Below are 19,123 nucleotides of genomic sequence, written 5' to 3' on the forward strand. Positions count from 1 at the left end.
TTTTTTAAGAATCAAATGACCACCTCCTGGAGTCTGCCACCTAAGGACCTTTTCGAAATATTTGGCGGATGAGAGAGAGAGAGAGAGAGAGAGAGAGAAAATTGTGCAAAATTGGAAATTATTGACTTGTAATCCCTTTGATTCATTTATTCCCGAAAATACTGAAAATGCTCTAATATACACAACTCCTCTATTTAAAAAAAATCTGCCTCATAGTTAAAATCTAGCTTAAAACGGAGTATTTTACAATGTTAATTTAAGAACCACTGCATCTCAAATGTTACTGGTAATTGGCATTTTATAACCAATCTTTTTTTTTTCCGTGTGCAAAACATCAGGTGAATTCAACATTTAAGTAAACTCAGCCGACTGTGGGCGGAGTTAAGCATTAAAATAACATGGTAACTAACTGCTGATAGGTCCGTCTTTCGCCGGCAGAGTCGTGATGTTCCTTTATGTAGTGTTTTCCATTCCTGGTGACAGTTGCCAGCAGCTCGGCATCATTCAGAAGCCTTTTCGCCTGGCAAATGAACTCCTAGGGAGGAAGGAGAGCGAGCTGAATTAAATTCATGAGATAAATAAGATACTACAAAACATAAAGGTCAGTTTGGGATGCACTATTTTTCAATTCTTAATGCCCCGAAACAGACAGTAAAACACCCCTCTTGTGTATAATATATTACTTTGAGGACTGTTTTACTATCTTCAAGTGCCAAAAGACAGCGAATTGAGAGAGAAGTAGCTCCCTATGAAATGTTCAGTTCAAAATGATATTTTTATTAGTTGTTTTATGATATGAATACTGGGGCTACATGGAAACCTGAGGATTTCATTGGACGACTTCTTTAATTCGGTTTTCAAAGAGTAGTCTTGTGTAGCAAATTCACCTGTTTTACCTCAGTTTCTAAGGTTTTTTAAAATTCCAACTTTTGAAGAGTTTAGACATGCATTTTGCGAAGAAAACATGGCGACGCATGGTGCTTCGGGGAGAAAGCCCTCTCTGACTCGGTGGTAAATACTTCTTGATAAGGTTTACGCATTGCTAATTTACTGTGGCATCTGCCTCTGCCGTCAAAAGGACCTTTTACCAAAAAAAAAAAAAAAAAGACCGTATATCAGCTGCCACCCCAGCCAAGTCCAAAACTTCATGAAAGCAAAACGCAAACAAAAACGCCAAAACAAATGCTGTCATTTACCTCTCTTCCAAACACCAGCTGTCTGATAAAAACCTTGGGAACGACACCGAAAATATCACGCAATTAAAACAAATAACTCTACCTTCTCCTCAAGCTGTAAAGAGCGGGGGGAAAAAATAAACAAACAAACCAAAAAAAAAACCCCCCACAAATGAGGCCCTTTTTTCGAGGACTGGCGTTGACATCTGCTAAACTGGGAGCAATGGGGACACAGTGGCCCTGGCTGTAGTGAGTGGAAGTCTTTGTTGTGTGCCCTGAAAAGTGTTGGCAGCCAAGCTCAACGGAGGCACAAAGACCCTGGACAGACTGGCACGCTAAGGTATGTGCCAGACCGCTTGGCTGGTTCTATTCAGTCTTGATTAGGTTCTCTCTCTCTTTTTTTTTTTTTATTTCTCGAGAGCCTCCTGATTTTTGAGTGGCTTGAGTGAAATAGCATACAGAACACTTTTTACATAAATAAGTAAATTGCACAAAGAACAAAGAATATGGTGCGTTCGTTCGGGTTAAGTGCGCTAAACGTAATCGTGAGAAAAGGATACTGTTGAAAAAATCCTCGGGAAACCATTCCAAGTACCGGCACAGCGGTTCTCAACATGAGATCATTCGCAACGAAAAAGCCCCGAGGTCCTTCTTAATACTCGATGTTAGAGAGAAATACAGGTAGTGTTTGCAACGCCCCCTCCTCCACTGAAGTTCACATGAAAAAAAAAAAGATCCCTTCATTCAAACAGCATTGCTGGATTTTTTTTGTCTTTTTTTTTGCTTTAATTAATCTGCAAAATGCATTTCTGTCTTATCTGTTGTATCACTTGTCTCTTTTCTAAACTGTTCCGAAGTCCATTTTCTTGGGTCTTCCAGTAAAACATTACTGGTATCAGTAAATGTTTGAGCTTATGTGTGTGAGAATCGGGGGGTCCACATGTAGAATCTGGCTTCCCACCAATCAGATTGCCTCTGAAGTCTATTATCCCCAGTTGTCAAGGGAGAATAAGGCTAATGTAAGTTTTATGCCAACAGAGGCTCTGGGTCTAAGACCCTCTCTTTCAGTATCGCACGCTGTGAGATGTGAGCATTTACAAGACTCAGACGTACCGGCAAGTCCTCGGTATTGCGAAAGAAAAAAGCGTTTCTCTGTGAAGAGAGCGCAGCGTGTGGTTGTCACCCTTGACAGACGGATTTGACTGTAAGACCAGCCCTCGGTACCGTGTCTGTCTAACTGAGAGATTCAATGCAAGGGCTGAAGAGATTGTTAAAGGTTCCCAGGATCTGAGAATTATGGGCCCCGGCGCTGCATTCTGCCGCTCAGCAAGTGATTGAGTCACTCGTTTGAACTCGCTGCTGGCAGCCGGAACACTAGAATGATGGTTATAAGGAAAAAAATGACAGAGTCCAAGAACTCCCGGATAGGGTCAAGCGTTACATGAGATTGGATGGACAATATAACGGTGAAGCCATATTACAACCTCTGCAGGTGTCCCCCATGCTAACTCTACATTCTTCTCCTGGTACAAAATCAAAATTCGAAAACACGTGTTTCGGTGAGGATCAGGGAGCGGGGCTGCAGACCCTGCATAGGAACGTGACCGAGCTCGGTCTAAAAACAAACACGCTAAAGTTTTCTGCAGTTTGCATTGTCAGTTCCCTCAGAGTCGCCCCACAGCAGGTTCCTACACCCATCAAATAGGTTCTTAAAAAGTTAACAGAACGGACTAAACAGAAACAACACACACACACACACACAAAAAATGCTTGTTTGTTTTTTCATATTCACCCTTCATAACAGAATCTGTAACCTCTACAAAACTGCATTTATTTAAATAAATGAAAACACATTTCATATCAAGTCAAATTAACATAAAAAAAAAAGAGTGAATTTGAATTGTATAAATTTCAGTGTTTGTATTTCAGTGCCCTTGGTCTTGGCTTAGTTTAACATATACAAACTAACCAGAATGTTTTTTTTTCTTAAGCCATGCTTAAAGTTATCCATAACTTACAACACGTAGTTTATTAAAGTGCCTTAGTTTTTTTCCATGGATCTCTATAACATTACAGCTCAATTTCTGAACCATAAAACCACAAACAGATGTTCGATTTAAAACAGTTGTTCTTACAGAAGCCAAGAGCGCTGTAACCTCATAACCTACTGATCCTCCACCTCTTAAGCAGAGGAGGGAAGCTTGGTCTTATCTGTTGGGTTGTGAGATTGTCTCTAACTCAGAAGATCAAAGGCTGATTCATCTGACCTTTAACCTAAAATCAGGAAACGGATGCTGTGTTATAAATACTGTAAGCCGTATGGCTAACTCAGAATTTGCATGTGTTTGTAGGCCTAACACCAGTAGGCGATTTGGAGGGGGGGGGGAGGGGGGGGAGTGTGATGCCATCCCCCTTGTTAGCAAAATGACTGAAATGCATCGCCCTTGTTAACCACCATCCCCATAGATACTCTACAGAGTAGTGTCAGTGACCATTGGGCCATCCCCCCTGTTGGCAACTGGGCCAACCCCCAAATCGCCTACTGCCTAACACAGTACTTCTAATCAACGTGTCATAGGCAATGTGGACATATGTGAAATACAGGTTAACGTGAAAATGGACACCTGTTCAACTCTGTTGTCCACCAGCTAAAGGGCTGAGTGATCTGCTAACCTTTAACCCCTTAAGTAGCCCTGTCCAACATTCGGCTGATTAGCTTAATCGTACAATGGCTAGCTAATTCTGTTTGTTAGTCTCTTACACGTATGGGATTACAGGCTCAGTGAAGCTACCAGATGTGATGCTTAACCTGCTAATGTAGTTTTTCCACTCACTTTCAATCTGTACGAAGTGTTAGCTACACTCTACACTGCTTATTAATAGACCGTGAGTGCACTTGAGTCTGTGGAACCACATATAAATTTGATGCCTGCTCCATTGATCTTAGCTTAAGTATCGTTAGCCAACAAGTCTTGCTAAATTTTGAAATTCAAATGATCTATCTATCTATCTATCTATCTATCTATCTATCTATCTATCTGTCTATCTATCTATCTATCTATCTATCTATCTATCTATCTATCACTACTACTACTACTACTACTACTAATACTTTACTTGTATAGCACTTTTCATACAAAGAATGTAGCTCAAAGTGCTCTTACATTTGAGCAGAAAGAACATAAAAATAATAATAGTGATAATTATAAGAAGTAATAAAATAAAGAAAATAGCAGTAAATAGTAAATAGACCACATAATAAAGCAAGGATAAAGCAATGATAAACCACACAACTCAAGAGACATAAAACAGGAAGGATTATCAAAATTAATGAATAAAACAGCTTAGAGTAAAATAATTACAGGAATAGATCAAATGAAATAAAAAGGAATTAAAAAAAGGAGGATAAAAAGCAATTTAAGGGATGGATAAAATGAATGAAAACCATTATAACGAAAAGAGAAAAACAAAAGAGAAAATTGCTAATAGTATGCTAGATTAAAAAGGTAAATATGAACCTTTGAATAAAGGAATCCTGACTCTTACCTCTGGGGAGGAATACAGTAATCCTGTGACTTCATGTTTGACTATTGCTGCATTGCCAGGTATATTTCTGGCTAAAACTGGCACTCCTAGGTCCATGGCCTGAGTAAAAAGTAGAGGGTAAGTTTAACTTTGAAAAGCTTTAAAAAGTAAAGTTAAGCATAAAGTTTAACTTTAAAAAGCAAATATTGCGACAGCGTGCGAAACTGTGCCGTCACAATATTTCGTTTGAGCAGTTTAGACAAAAACAGCTGCAGGTACCAGATGTAATTAGATACCAAATAGTTTACGAGTGTAGAAAAAGATAGCTACCATTAAGTCTTCCTGTTTAAAATGCATTTGTGATCTAAAGTTTAGTTTCTTTTGGCTCGAGAAAGATTTCATGACTGTTTTATCCTGAGGTCCTGTTTCGGCTGAAAAAAAAATCAGCGGTTTATTGCAGTTAGGGGACGAATCACGAAGCATTTAAAAGATACTTTCAGATATTATGCATGAAATTATCAGCATGTTTTTTTTAAACTGTGTGATAAAGCTAAAGGTGAAACCTCATTCTAGCAAATGCTTTTGAACAAATTAATCTAAAACACTACATTCATGCTTGAAATATGATTTGTCGAATCCTAACTGAATGTTTCCCATAGACCCTCAAAAAGCTTAATCAAACTAAAGCTTGAGTAATGACTCAAGCTTTTAACTGCATGTCTAAATGAACACCTTGGTGTGTGGTTGTCTGAAGGAAGACACGCAGGCACACTAATCGGCGCACTAAGCCGTCTGTGGATTGTGCTAATCTGCAGTGTTTAACACAGATTAACCAGATTAGCACCCTCCCTACTGATAAGAATGGAAAGAAAGGCAAATGTGATAACAGGTCTGATAGGAACAGTAACGTCTGATGAAACCTTGCTGGATGGGACAGCACTGAGCCTCTTTAACAGCAGATGCTTTGGGTACTTTAGGCTGCAGTTTGTTTAACTCTACACAGCAGTCGGTCCGCTTCATATAGTTATATCCATATTTATCCCTTCGGATGAGGAGAACAACGTAGAAAGATAATGAGGGATCATTTAAAAGAGAAATGTTAAACTTGACAACTTAGGCATAGTCCTAAGAAATGAGAAGAGGCTACTTTTATTTATGGCAGTTGAACCTGAGGGCAAAAACGTCTTTGAAATGGAAAACTACGCGGGAGAAAACGAACATCATCCTGCCTGAAATGTGTAAGAGTATCATCTGATTTATCCCTTTATTATTTAAAAGTACTCTGTTTTTTCTTCCCAGTTCGCTCTGGTTCAGTCCTGATCTTCAACATTCTCTCTTTTTTTTTTTTTGTCTCCTTTACCTCTAAAATGGCGGCGGACATGCCCTCAGAGATCGAGGAGTTGACCAGGGCAAAAGACCTCTGCATGACTGCGTGCAACTCCTCCTGATCCCTCTCCGAGGCTAGAAACACCCCTACAGAACTACACGCACAAAACACACACACACACACGTGTTCGCACGCACGCACGCACGCACACACGCAAGCATGCAAAAAAAAAAAGAGGTTTACCGATTCATTGAAAGCATATATTAGCGGAAGTAAATACAGTGTATGAATGAATGGCTTTCCATTTGAGTATTATTCTTGTTTAAAGCAAATCACAATAGTAATACAGAGATTATAGTCTGAAGCCAAGCCGCACACTGGGTGACCTCATCGCTGTATACTAGAAAACAATTCAAATACGTCACAAAGCAACAATGAGCTTACTATCACTGAGCCAGGGAGAGAGGACTATGAAAAACAAGGCCTTTGACTCTCCTGACTGAAAGGGGGAAAAAAAAAAAAAAAAGTTTTCCCACAAACTGTTTCTTTCTACAGACGTAGGTCTGATAAAAAAAAAAGTTCTCTGGCATCAAGTATGTAAACTTTATTTTCATCCACCCAGATGCTTCAGGGAATTGAATCAGAAGATAAACTGGCAAACTATACATATCAGAATTACACTGTGTACTTCTCAAGAACTCAGACCTAAAGCCAGTCTGAGATCTACCCTGGCATAGCACTGATAAACAGCCCAGGCTCTGAAAAAGTAGAGATGTTTTTTTTTTTTTACCTCCTGATACTCTCTTCAACTTCCCTTGAGAACACGGGGTCGATCTGAAACGAGACAACGCTTGTTTTTGAGAAGCAGGTTCGAAGAGAACTTTTTTTTTTTTCCGTGTCATAGCACAGAGGCAAAGAGGTCTCTATGCTCGCTACTATGCAAAAAAAAAACAAAAAAACAAACCCAAATTAAAAAAAACACAGTCATTAAACAGCAGCAATTTCAGCAGCAACATGCTGTTTATTTACACGTTTTTTTTGTATTGTATTATAAAATTACAACACTTAACTGTATGTCTAAATACAGCCGGGTACTGCCTCCCTGTTTCTCTCAAATACAGCTCATGGCTGTAGTTTTAATTATCAGTCATGTATTTTTAATGTATACTTGCAGTATCAGGATCCAGTGCTACCAATGCAAAATCTCCCTCCCTCCCTCACCTGTATTTTGTTTAATCACATTTTTACCCCCCCCCCCCCAATCCTCTCTCCCCAAATTAGTCATGACCCACAACCCCAAATTAGTCACTTGCATAATCCTCATGATGGCAGGTGAAATCGTAGATTACCACATGTAACAAAATAAATAAATAAAGAAGGAAAAAATAAATACATTTTACGAAACCAACAACGACAATGGAGTAAGCTCTAAATTCCCCGGCCCTTTTCCTAACGTACGCGCTTACTTTGCGAAATTATGTCAGTAACGTTAAAACAACATCCTCTACACCAGACAATACTGCGGGTTGTGTTTGTTTCTTTTTCTTTCTTTCTTCAGTTCCACTCCCCCCCCCAACAAGAATCGCTGCAGCCTTCGGAAAAAGGGGTAAAAAAAAAAAAAAAAAAAAAAAAAAAAAAAGATGCATTTGAAAATCCCTTAGATTTTCAGGGATTAGGGTCAGGGAGAGGTAGCTGCTCAATCAGATTAATTGTGATGAGGGCTTTGCATGTATTAGCTGGGCTGCAGTTCTGCAGCGGCATAAGCAATTTAGGTCAGAGGAAGCAGAGGAGCAGTAGCCGGCCTGCTCTCCATCCTCTCACTCTCTCTCTCTTTCTGTTTGTTGTCGTTCCGTCCCTGTCGTTCTTTTCACTTAGCCGTCTGAAATTAGACGATTGATCTGGGGACGGCGATCCGGAGAAAAATAATCTGGAGTTTTAGATTACGGGAGGCCTCTTCGAAACGGCCGCAAACGGCTTGACATTCGCGGGGAGAGAGATTGCGTCCGGAGACTCTGGAGGAGATCTGAGCAAAGTTTAGGGTTAAACTCAAAATGCAGTGACCGTTTTAAATGAATCTTTACTACTTAAATGATTTGACCTGTGTAAGGTCAGCGATAGTGACATAAAAAAAAATCCAGCTAACACAATCCATATTTAAGCTGAATTTTTTCTTTTCTTTCTTTCTTTCTCTCTCACCTGTTTTTTTTTTTTTTTTTTTTTTTTTTTATCGTTGGAGGGTACAGTGCAGCACACACAACTACTTTCATTTGAAATGATTATGTTTCATAATCTATCACTGATGGAAATTACATAAGTAAAATGTCAGTGTTATTCCTCAACAACACATCGTGGGTAACTCTATAACTGATCTGACGTTTCTAAGGCAGTTTTTTTTTTTTTTTTTTCTAAAGACGTGGTTGTTAAGGTTGCTTTCATGTCAAAGCAAAAGATAGCGAAAGAGAAACAAGACAACCGGGAGTCATTTGAAGTCATCGACGTGAACAGAATAACCGCTAAGCCATCGCCAAACCGTCTTATCATGCGAAAACACAAAACATGCCAGTGCTTAAAGACACATGGGAAGAGTGTGTAGAGACAGCCTCTTTGCCCTGGGCCAGCTCGGTTCAAAAGAATCCTCTGAACATCACTGGAGACTTAAATAGATGAGACAAATCAAATCTTTACCTCGTATGTGAGACTCAAATGAGAAATCACAGCTTGCAAAACAACAATCAGTTTGAAGGAGGAGACAGAGCTTTAGTCTTTGGAGTGAAATCACTGAAGTTAGAAATGTGACAGTGAGCCTACACAAAGCGTAACTAGAGAGAGAGAGAGAGAGAGAGAGAGAGAGAGAGAGAGAGACAAAGAGAGAGAGAGAGAGAGCGGGAGAGAGAGAGAGGAGAGAGAGAGAGAGAGAGGAGAGCAAGAGAAAGAGAGCATTTGAATGAAAAATAAACAAAGTAATAGAGTTCTGCAAAAAAAAAAAAGACAGGAAACCTAAAAAAAAAAAAAAAGAAAAGAACAGAGGCAGTCATTTTGAGTTATTAGACAGCCTCTGTCATCTAGGTCTTGCTAAGTAATCAATATTCAAGCTATGGAGTCAAGGGAAATCAACTGTGTGAGGGGAACAATGTTTCTATGCCCACTCTCTCTCTCTCTCTCTCTCTCTCACACACACACACACACACACACACACACACGCACACACACTTGTGATTTCTTCCTGTTCTCTCTTCATCGCCATTGTTTTTTTTTATGTCCCTCTGTTATGTTTTGTTACATTTCTCTTTATAACCATTGCTTTTTTTTTTTTTTTTTTTTGGATGTCACATTCAGACATGCGATCCTCTCCTTGTTCAATTTGCCTCGGCGCCGCTCTTTTGTCCGAAATCAGCGCTTCCCCTTTATCCTCCCCGGTCTGAAAGCGGGCCCAGGTCTCAGAGTAATCTGGCAGAGCAAATGTGCCTCTTTAAAGGCTCCTTTAGCCGCTAACTGAGAGCTACTATTCGCTAAAGGACTTTTCTCCGTCGGCACCGAAAGTGCCACTTGAAGCTGTCGCCGTTTGTACTTTATTCGCCTCTACTGCCTTCCCTCCATCTATTTATCCATCTATCTTCACCCACCTCCACCCCCCCCCCCCCCCCCCCCCCCCCCCCCCCCCGTCTGTGAGGCTCCTAGGTACAGCAAGAGTCTCGGTGCCTCCTATAAGTCCAGCTTACAGCCCGTTAATGCTGTTATATCTGCTATATCCAATTAGAGGCACCTCGTAGCCATCAGAAGGCACGTTGACTAGCGGACTTATGCTAACGCTGCCGTTCCTGCTTTGAGTCACGGGCAGAGAGGTGTGAAGTCGGGTCCGACGAGGGGAGCGCGGCCGGGGGAAGGACGTGACGTTCCAAAAGGTCTAACCCACGATAATGACGTCGGGGGGGGGGAACCCGGGACAGATATCGCCGGGGCCCTCCCAGACACTCACCGTTGGGCCGATGATGACAAGGACCACCGGGGGATTCTGACTGTGCCATTCTGGAAAAATAAGACCAAGCAGAGGAACGGATTTATAGACACAGTCAAAGATCAGTACGCTCAGTAAATACTTTCTACTGAGAGACCTGGCTGTGTGTTGAGACCAAAAAAAAAGAAGAAGAATTAGATCGATGTAACATTACTTGAATGTAAAAGTACACACATACAAAAAAAAAAAAGGATTGTCTTTCTTGATGGATATAATAGTTCATTCAGGTTCAGCAGACAGGAATGAGCAACAGTGCTTGAGTTATGGGCGTATGCCCATGAGGAAGGATTTTGCAGAGAATGTACTGTATACTGACTGAATGAGCTGTAGAGAATGTACTGTACACTGGCAGAATGAGCTGTAGAGAATGTACTGTATACTGACTGAATGAGCTGTAGAGAATGTACTGTACACTGACAGAATGAGCTGTAGAGAATGTACTGTACACTGACTGAATGAGCTGTAGAGAATGTACTGTACACTGGCAGAATGAGCTGTAGAGAATGTACTGTACACTGACTGAATGAGCTGTAGAGAATGTACTGTACACTGACTGAATGAGCTGTAGAGAATGTACTGTACACTGACAGAATGAGCTGTAGAGAATGTACTGTACATTGACTGAATGAGCTGTAGAGAATGTGCTGTACACTGACTGAATGAGCTGTAGAGAATGTACTGTACACTGACTGAATGAGCTGTAGAGAATGTACTGTACACTGACTGAATGAGCTGTAGAGAATGTACTGTACACTGACAGAATGAGCTGTAGAGAATGTACTGTACACTGACTGAATGACCTGTGGAGAATGTACTGTACATTGACTGAATGAGCTGTAGAGAATGTACTGTACACTGACTGAATGAGCTGTAGAGAATGTACTGTACACTGACTGAATGAGCTGTAGAGAATGTACTGTACACTGACAGAATGAGCTGTAGAGAATGTACTGTACACTGACTGAATGAGCTGTAGAGAATGTACTGTACACTGACAGAATGAGCTGTAGAGAATGTACTGTACACTGACAGAATGAGCTGTAGAGAATGTACTGTACACTGACTGAATGAGCTGTAGAGAATGTACTGTACACTGACAGAATGAGCTGTAGAGAATGTACTGTACACTGACTGAATGAGCTGTAGAGAATGTACTGTACACTGACTGAATGAGCTGTAGAGAATGTACTGTACACTGACTGAATGAGCTGTGGAGAACGAGAAATGTCAGGGAGATGTCGTGCCTGAAAACGCCCGGAGAAGATAGAGAGGATCCTTCACTCTTCTGAGGCCGCACACCAGCAGAAACACGCGCAGGTCCTCTATGTGCTGCCCGTGCACACCTGTATACACACACACACACACACACACACACACACACACACACACACACATGCGCACACACAAACCACACCCACACATACACACACAAACCACACCCACACACACACACATACACATACACCCACACACACATACATACACGCACACACACAAACCACAGCCACACCCACACAAACCACACATACACACACACATACACACACAAACACACCCACATCCACACAAACAAACCACACCCACACCCATACCCACACACACACACACACACACATCAGCCAAGATGTCAGGCAGTAGATTAACTCTAACACATAATGTCCGAGGCCTCACCTGGAGGAGAGACAAAGAGAAAAAGATGGGGGGAAAAAACAGCTGTTAAAACAAGGGAGACTTCATATTAAACCACTATGTAACAATATGAATGAGCACAGGCCATTTCTAGGAGTAATAAAGCTAATTCATCAACCAAGGTCAAAGAAATGTCATGAGCTCTTAATGACGAAAGCCTCACAACTATACTCAAACCGCCAAGCGTGAAATTCTTGAGGTGCAGTTAATCACCGCATAAAAGCAATTTTGTTACAGCCTAGGTCAGATATGAGTAGACTGAAGGAGAAAAAACTATTATGTTTCACATGAGACAAAAACGATCATTTCCTCCGGGTAAAACTCAGACAAGTGACCATTTAAGTAAAAACTATGTCCACTTGCCTCGGTAAGATGTGCATTAATGGAGATGCAGTCTAACCCAAATTTCTGCGCACCCCCTCAACACACACACAGACACACACACACACACACAGACACACACATATACACACACAGACACAGACATAGACACAGACACACACAGACACACACACACTCAGATCATCCCCCTTAAATCCAGCTACCGTCAGATTATCACCCAAAAAGTGTGTCTGCGTGTGTGTAGGGGTGTGTGTAAGAGAGGGTGGGTTAGGAACTGTTGCTCAATGCACCAAAAAAAGCACCAGTGTACCCATTACTAAAAAAACTGACCCCAGACAAACAGACCCGTGACACACAAAGTTGCACTAATGCTTCAAAAACAAGTATGGCCTTGGTCTGAAGCTATATCTCTACAACATTATTACTTGTGCGTATAAAAAAAAAGGCTGACATATAAAACCAGACCAGCAACTATATCAGCTGCTAGCAGTAAATAAGTGGATTTGAATCGTTGCTTTGGCAACAGTCGCACTTTGAAAATGACAGTAATTCCTCTGGTAAATAACCAAGCGCGTGGTCTGGGGCACTCTCGTTCACTCAAACCCACAGAGACGAACCATTACTGAAACAGGCAAGATTTCCAGGGCAAGAGCTGCTAATTTCGCCAGCTGGGAACAGGCTACTCAGTCAAGAAGGTCTTCCCGAAAAAGACTCTGGCCCACGTAAAAGGGCCACGAAAAGATCACGTGACCTGAAAGCCGAGGAGAGATTTCGTCGTTGATTGGCTTAAGCACATTAACGTGAGCTTTTAACTGGAAAACGGGAATTGAAAAGAGAAACCACTAAGTCCCTTCACCTTAACTGTCCTGTTGTGTCAACTCTCTCCAAGAAGAACAGCAATAACTTTAACCCCGAAATACTTACGCAGAAAGAAACGGTGTCGGAGAGATTAGCGGTGGAGCTTAGTTTGGTTCTGTACACAATGATCTCAGCTAGGAGCAGCTAAGTAACTTCCTTTCAAGTTTGACTCACGCAGCAAGAGAGATTTTGACGTAAATTTAGCACCGTGGGACTCCGATGGGAACTTCTTTTTGTGTAGCCTGGCCTGCGAGTACCCTACTGTTTATCTGATATTCACTTCTGGATAAAATCCACTGAGTTGCAGGTGCGACAATCTCAAAGTTTCCACTGGCTTCTGTCTAAAATCGCTCACCGTCAAATTATGATAAGATGACCAGTCCCTCTTTAGAGTCTTTAAATGTTTTAAAATGAGCTCTGAAAATACTCAAAATATTCATGTTATGTATGTCACTTACTAGACCACATCAGCTAAAATAAATTGAGTTTCAGCTATGCAAGGCTTTGAAGAAGCGCTTATAGAAGGTTCTGGAAGGTTCACTCAGTCTGAAACTCATCATATAGTATATTGGGGGGTGGGTAGTAGTACTATCTGGAACAGTGACTCTGTGATGGGTTTTTCTCACGGGGGCAATCCCCCCCCCCCCCCCCCCCCCCCCCCAATAAGCTGAGTGTGGGACCATGTTAAACCAGGCTGAAAAAATACGCTCCACCAAGTGGCAACAATTATTCATATGATTCTCATAGCCCACCCCACCCCAAAATCCCTGCAAATCCCTTTTCCAACTCCCACAGAGAGACAGAGAGAGAGAGAGAGAGAGAGAGTGTGTGTGTGTGTGTGTGTGTGTGTGAGAGAGAGAGAGAGAGAGAGAGAGAGAGAGGAGAGAAATTTAAATCCATGAAAACATTTTTTGTGACAGTTTGTGATCTTGATGCAAAAAAAAAAAAAAAAAAATAAGAAAAACCTTTCATGTTGGCACTAGCTCTGAGGTACTTTTCAAACTTTATAAACTTCATACATAGCTAAACTTGCTACCCTAGGCTCAGGTTAGAGAGAGAGAGAAAGAAAAAAAAAACCCCCACAAAGACAGACGCTTTGAAAACATAGCCCTTCATTTCTGATTTGTAAGAAAAGGATAAGAAAAATCAACCACTGATATTGACTGACACTAGAAAAGAAACACGGTGGTTTTTTGTACGGTAAACAAACAAAAATTTACAGTCCTTACCATAACCTACCTACCCCCTTTTGTGCTTTACTTAAACACCAAGGGACGTATCTGTTTACTTCTCGTAGATTACTTTAATAACTTTAATCACGCTTGACTCACTGCAAGGCTCGCCTAAAACCTGCCAGCTGAAGATACCTGTTGTTTGTGCGTGTCAGGTCCCTACGTGTGAACGGAGGTTGTGTCTAGAGCCTTAAATGCTTCCTCCAATGAAATCAGTTCTGCTAAAACCAGATCAGGAACATCACGGCGCTCCTGTAATGCGATCAAACGCTCTCTCTAAAACGGTCGGACAGCACGAAGGTCGGTAAGGGTGCGTCCGAAACGTTGGCCGTTGTCAAACGCCCGAAGACGTAGTAACTGGAACCAGCATCAGCAGAATGCCACAAGTGTCACTCCGGGGGGGGGATGTTGCTTTAAAATGTATTACGTCCAAGAAAGAAAAAAATACGGTCAACCAAGAAGACAGATAAGATAAGAACAGGTTTTTTTTTTTTCATCAAATCATCTTAAATTTGCAGTTTGTTTCAATTTTCAGTAGAGTGCAATGAACTAAAATGACTGTGTGTTCAATGTGCCAAAGTCAACGGAGGCTAAGGGGCTTATGGGAATTACAGCCATCAAGGCCTTCCTCAGAGCAGACACCAGGGGGCGTGGCCTTCCCACGACAGCCGAGGATACCGTCAGCCACTCCGCGGTCTCAAGAGCATGGACCGGCATGCTTCCAATTTGATTTCCATCCATTCTTCCCCTCTTCTAGTCTTTCAAACAATCTCCCGAGAGGCGGGAAAAAAAAAAAAAAGAGAGAGCGAGAGACTTTAACCTTCTGGGTCATTTTCTTGAGTGTGCAAACAGAAAGCCTTGTAAGAATGTTCAGACGCCTCTGATGCAATTGAGGAGCAAATACAATTATCTCAGATTGAATTTCACCTCAAAAGGAGGGTCGGGGGTGGGGGTGGGGGGGGGAGACACGTCCGTGAGCATTGGGATAAACAATTTCAGATCTGAAAGGTGGGGGAAAAAAAGAGGGGAGAGAAGAATATATACACCCAAGAATGTCAAAGGGAGCGTTAAGAGAGAGAGAGAGAGAGAGAGAGAGCGTTAAGAGAGAGAGAGAGAGAAAAAAAACGAGTGCAAATATAAAAAAAAGGGAGACATCTCTCCTGAGAGAGAATTGTGATTCATCTCGGCATTCTGCTGAAACTGATTTGGACAAAACTGTCTGTCGCGCCTGTCGGATTTGTTTCATGTCTGTCTCTCACGTCCCTAACATTTTCCGACTAACTTTTTTTTTTTTTTTTGTCTGTCTCAGCACCTTTGATGTTGAGGGGCATTTTTGTATTTGCTGTTTGTCATTCTCACTCTGATGGGCTTGTGTGTATGTATGTGAGGCAGAGAGAGAGAGAGAGAGAGAGAGAGAGAGATTTCAGTAACCTTCTCTATTTCATCTTAACACAAAGAATATTGAAATGTGAAAACCTACTCTGGATACAATTTGAATATATCGCTATCTGATGCAGCAACTCCAGCTTTATGATTGCTCCCTATAAAGACCAATATGGTTCAGACAGGAGACTGACAATTCAATTTAGATTACTTTTCACGGAAACTATTTCTCAACATTTATCCTAAGATCGTACTTTGATTGAATCTGTTGGTATACACAAATACACTCTTCCCAGATCCACAGAGAGAAGCGTATAGGACAGTTCCTCTGTACCAGATGGCTAAGCTTCTCAAAGCGAAAAATAGAACTTCGGGAGTCTAAAGAGAGAAATTCAGGAGCCTAAACTGAGAAGTTCAGGAGTATAAAATGAGACTCTTCAGCAGAGGATGAGCACGTAGAGCAACCAGTTTATTACCTGTGGTTACCATGGAAAACACAAGCGTTCTAGGCTGTCATCGTCTGTCACGTAACATACGATAAAGTGTCACGCCATATATTCATAGCGTCACACAACATGAGACTGTTCTGAAAAACATTCTAAAAAAAAAACAAACAAAAAAAAAAACAGTTTTACAGAAATCCGTTGTTCTTTTCCTGCAAACATTGTGAGTGAGAAATTCTCGTGGAAACGGTTTCACTGCTTTTCTCAGTACCACAATATGAGGAAATTACATGGTGGCCACACTATAATTACAATTAATTTAACAGTAACTGCACGGACCGACTGAGTATAATGGATACGGCTCAGACAAGACTCGTACCACTGCCCCTGGAGCGCGGAGTCGGACGCCCCAGAGCGAGAGTAGGCAGGTAAAGAATCAAACCTACACCCAAAAACGCTAGGAAGCCTTTCGATGATGGCAAGTCTGGCCAGGGTACTGCTCTTGAGCGGAGACTTCTTTATTACGGATTTGCTGTTTAGTTAATCTACACGTTCTTCAGAGGGTTGAATGTTCAGCCTAAGAATTGGAGCCCAAGCCTACGTAATACAGTGTGGATCAATGTATATGTTTTATATTACCTGACACATTTGTAGCAGCATAAACTGACACTGCATTATATACACAACAGGGTTCAAAAGTATGCCAAGTCTGAACATTTCCAGTCCTGGAGTACACATTTTATAAGAAAAAGTTGCTCTTAGTTAATAAAAGTTAACGTGTATTTACAATGTGGTGTCTAGATTTTACAACAGGGTGAACAGGAACACGACGAGAATTAGTCTCATATTTCTCCACGCGCACTTTGTGGAGGCACTTTTATTGCATACGATACTCAGAAAGGGCCCGCAGAGAGAAAGTATTTTTATTGAAAATATTCTTATTGAATTCCCCCCCCCCCCCCCCACTGTTCCCTTCTGCTCCTCTGGCGACATCCGTACTCTGAGACGCCGAGAACAAGACGGGACGGGTGAAAGATAAGAACGGGGAAGAGGAGGAAACCGTGTGGCGTCGTTCTGAAACGCGATGTCGGGTGAGAACATCGTGAAAGTTCGCCGTTGAGTCTGTCTGCCTTTCGCCTCGTAATAAAATCTCCCGCGAGTCTTCTCTGAGGCGTCACCCCATCCTTACCCGAAAGGGGCGGTCCGCGCTCTTACCCCGCCGGAGACGAGCGCGAAAAAGCCCTTCCCTAGTCACGACGAACCTGCTCCGGTCCCGGAAACGGGGCGCCCCCTCCTGACCCAAAAGATCTCCCTGCCCCGCCCCGCACCCCCCCGCCCAGGACCCCCTGCACGTACTCTTCAATAACCCCCACCGCGCGGTACATGACAGCGTGCCCCACTGGCGCACGCCGGTTGGCACAGTACGTGGCAGGGGGTCACGCCGTGTTCGAAAGAGAGCTGCTTTGATGATGCCGCTCAACACGCGGTCTTAAGAGTCAAGACTCAGCAGACCTTCCCTCTAGGGCTCCACTCTAACCAAAGACCAGCATCAAGATCCCACTTCAATGACAACCCGTACAGTACGGTGGATTAGGCTCAGAGAGAGACAGAGAGAGAGAGAGAGAGAGAGAGAGAGAGAGAGAGAGAGAGAGAGAGAGAGAGAGAGAGAGTGAACAAGCTCTTTTGAATTAAGCATATGGCCTGGATGTAGGTTATGGGAAAGACATACAGTTTTCAGTTGGTGCTTCTCAAAAGTCAAGATAAATATTAATAAACCCTGATACTAGTCTATAAACTGCTTTTATACAAGTATTGATCCTTGTAACTTGAAATGAATCACCGGGGAATATTACAAACTGGGATCGCTCTGCAGGAAGTCCAATAAAACTGTAAAAGTAAAAGCCAACAGTGTTAACATCTATCTGATTACAATTTAAATAACGCCTTAGTGCCAACATTCAATAGACAGCAGCTTCCCTTTTGAGATACAGTTCTGTGTCTGGATTGGACTGACCAACTTTTAGAGCCAACTTTTGAAGCTAAGTTTTCTTAAAGGGAAAAAAAAAACCCTTCACAGTTAAAAACCTTGACTTTAAATATTTAAGTTTATCTGCCAATTATTTTTAATGTGAAATAACGGCCTACGTGAAACAGGTGTGTCTATGCAAGGTTAAAACAAGTACACGCAGGACACGGGGTACTTGAGGACAAGCTTAAGAGAAACAGATTTGGATAATGAGAATAATATTTGAAAACAGAGAGTGAATCAGTAAACTAAAACAGTGCCAATCAGACACTGGAACTGATACTCACAATCAGGGGAGACATGAGCACATGTCGAGAGAGAAAAGAGAGAGAGACAGACAGACAGACAGACACAGAGAGAGAAAGAGTGAGAGAGAGAGAGAGAGAGAGACAGAGACAAAGAGTGAGAGAGTGAGAGACAGAGAGAGAGAGAGAGAGACAGACAGACAGACATGGAGAGAGAAAGAGTGAGAGAGACAGAGAGAGAGAGAGAGAGAGAGAGAGAGAGAGAGAAGGAAAAAATGTACAAAAATGGCAATGAAGAGAGGAGATATGAGGGTGGAGAAACGTCTGACAGACTTTTCAGTGGAAACAATCATTTTTTATGGTGCTTCAGGTGATGACACCAGCAGCATTTTCTGTTGTGTTTGAAGATAGGAGCAAAACAAAATGATGCAAAGCTGAATATTAATTACAATCTCATATCACAGAGCATCTAGTAAACAACCCAAGACACAGACATCTGAAAGATCTCTGATTTCCTTCAACTAAACACAACATAAAAGTAAAAAAAAAAAAAGAAAAAAAAAAAGAGGAAACGTTTTTTTTCTTGTAATATGAGCAAAAAACAGACTCAAATTGACATACTGATCTACACAATTCCACCAAGCTAATTTGAAGCCACAAATTCTCTTTGGCAAGACAGAAAAGGTAACGGAATTATACCCCCCCACACACACCACCACCCACCCACGCTGCCTCCTCCTCCTCTCTTTTCTTCAGTCTCTCTCTACTGGTGCTCCTTATTTTTCTTTCTAACACTCACTCATTCACTCATTCAGTCTCTCACTCACTCACTCACTCACTCAGTCATTCACGCACTCAGTCTC

General features: G+C 41.8%; 1 protein-coding gene across 1 annotated transcript in view; it reads right to left on the reverse strand.

Moving 5' to 3' along the window:
• Window positions 1-370: 370 nt before the first annotated feature.
• glt1d1 (glycosyltransferase 1 domain containing 1) overlaps window positions 371-19,123 on the reverse strand; it is a 25,847-nt gene continuing 7,094 nt past the window's right edge. Inside the window, exons 7-12 of the mRNA XM_030785887.1 lie at window positions 11,287-11,385; window positions 10,004-10,053; window positions 6,818-6,861; window positions 6,061-6,181; window positions 4,722-4,820; window positions 371-535 (exon numbers count right to left, since the gene is read on the reverse strand). Of these exons, the coding sequence (XP_030641747.1) occupies window positions 389-535; window positions 4,722-4,820; window positions 6,061-6,181; window positions 6,818-6,861; window positions 10,004-10,053; window positions 11,287-11,385 (560 nt within the window). The 3' untranslated portion in view covers window positions 371-388. The remainder of the gene's footprint in view (window positions 536-4,721; window positions 4,821-6,060; window positions 6,182-6,817; window positions 6,862-10,003; window positions 10,054-11,286; window positions 11,386-19,123) is intronic.

Source organism: Chanos chanos, chromosome 1 (assembly GCF_902362185.1).
Source record: "Chanos chanos chromosome 1, fChaCha1.1, whole genome shotgun sequence".
Lineage (NCBI taxonomy): Eukaryota > Metazoa > Chordata > Actinopteri > Gonorynchiformes > Chanidae > Chanos > Chanos chanos.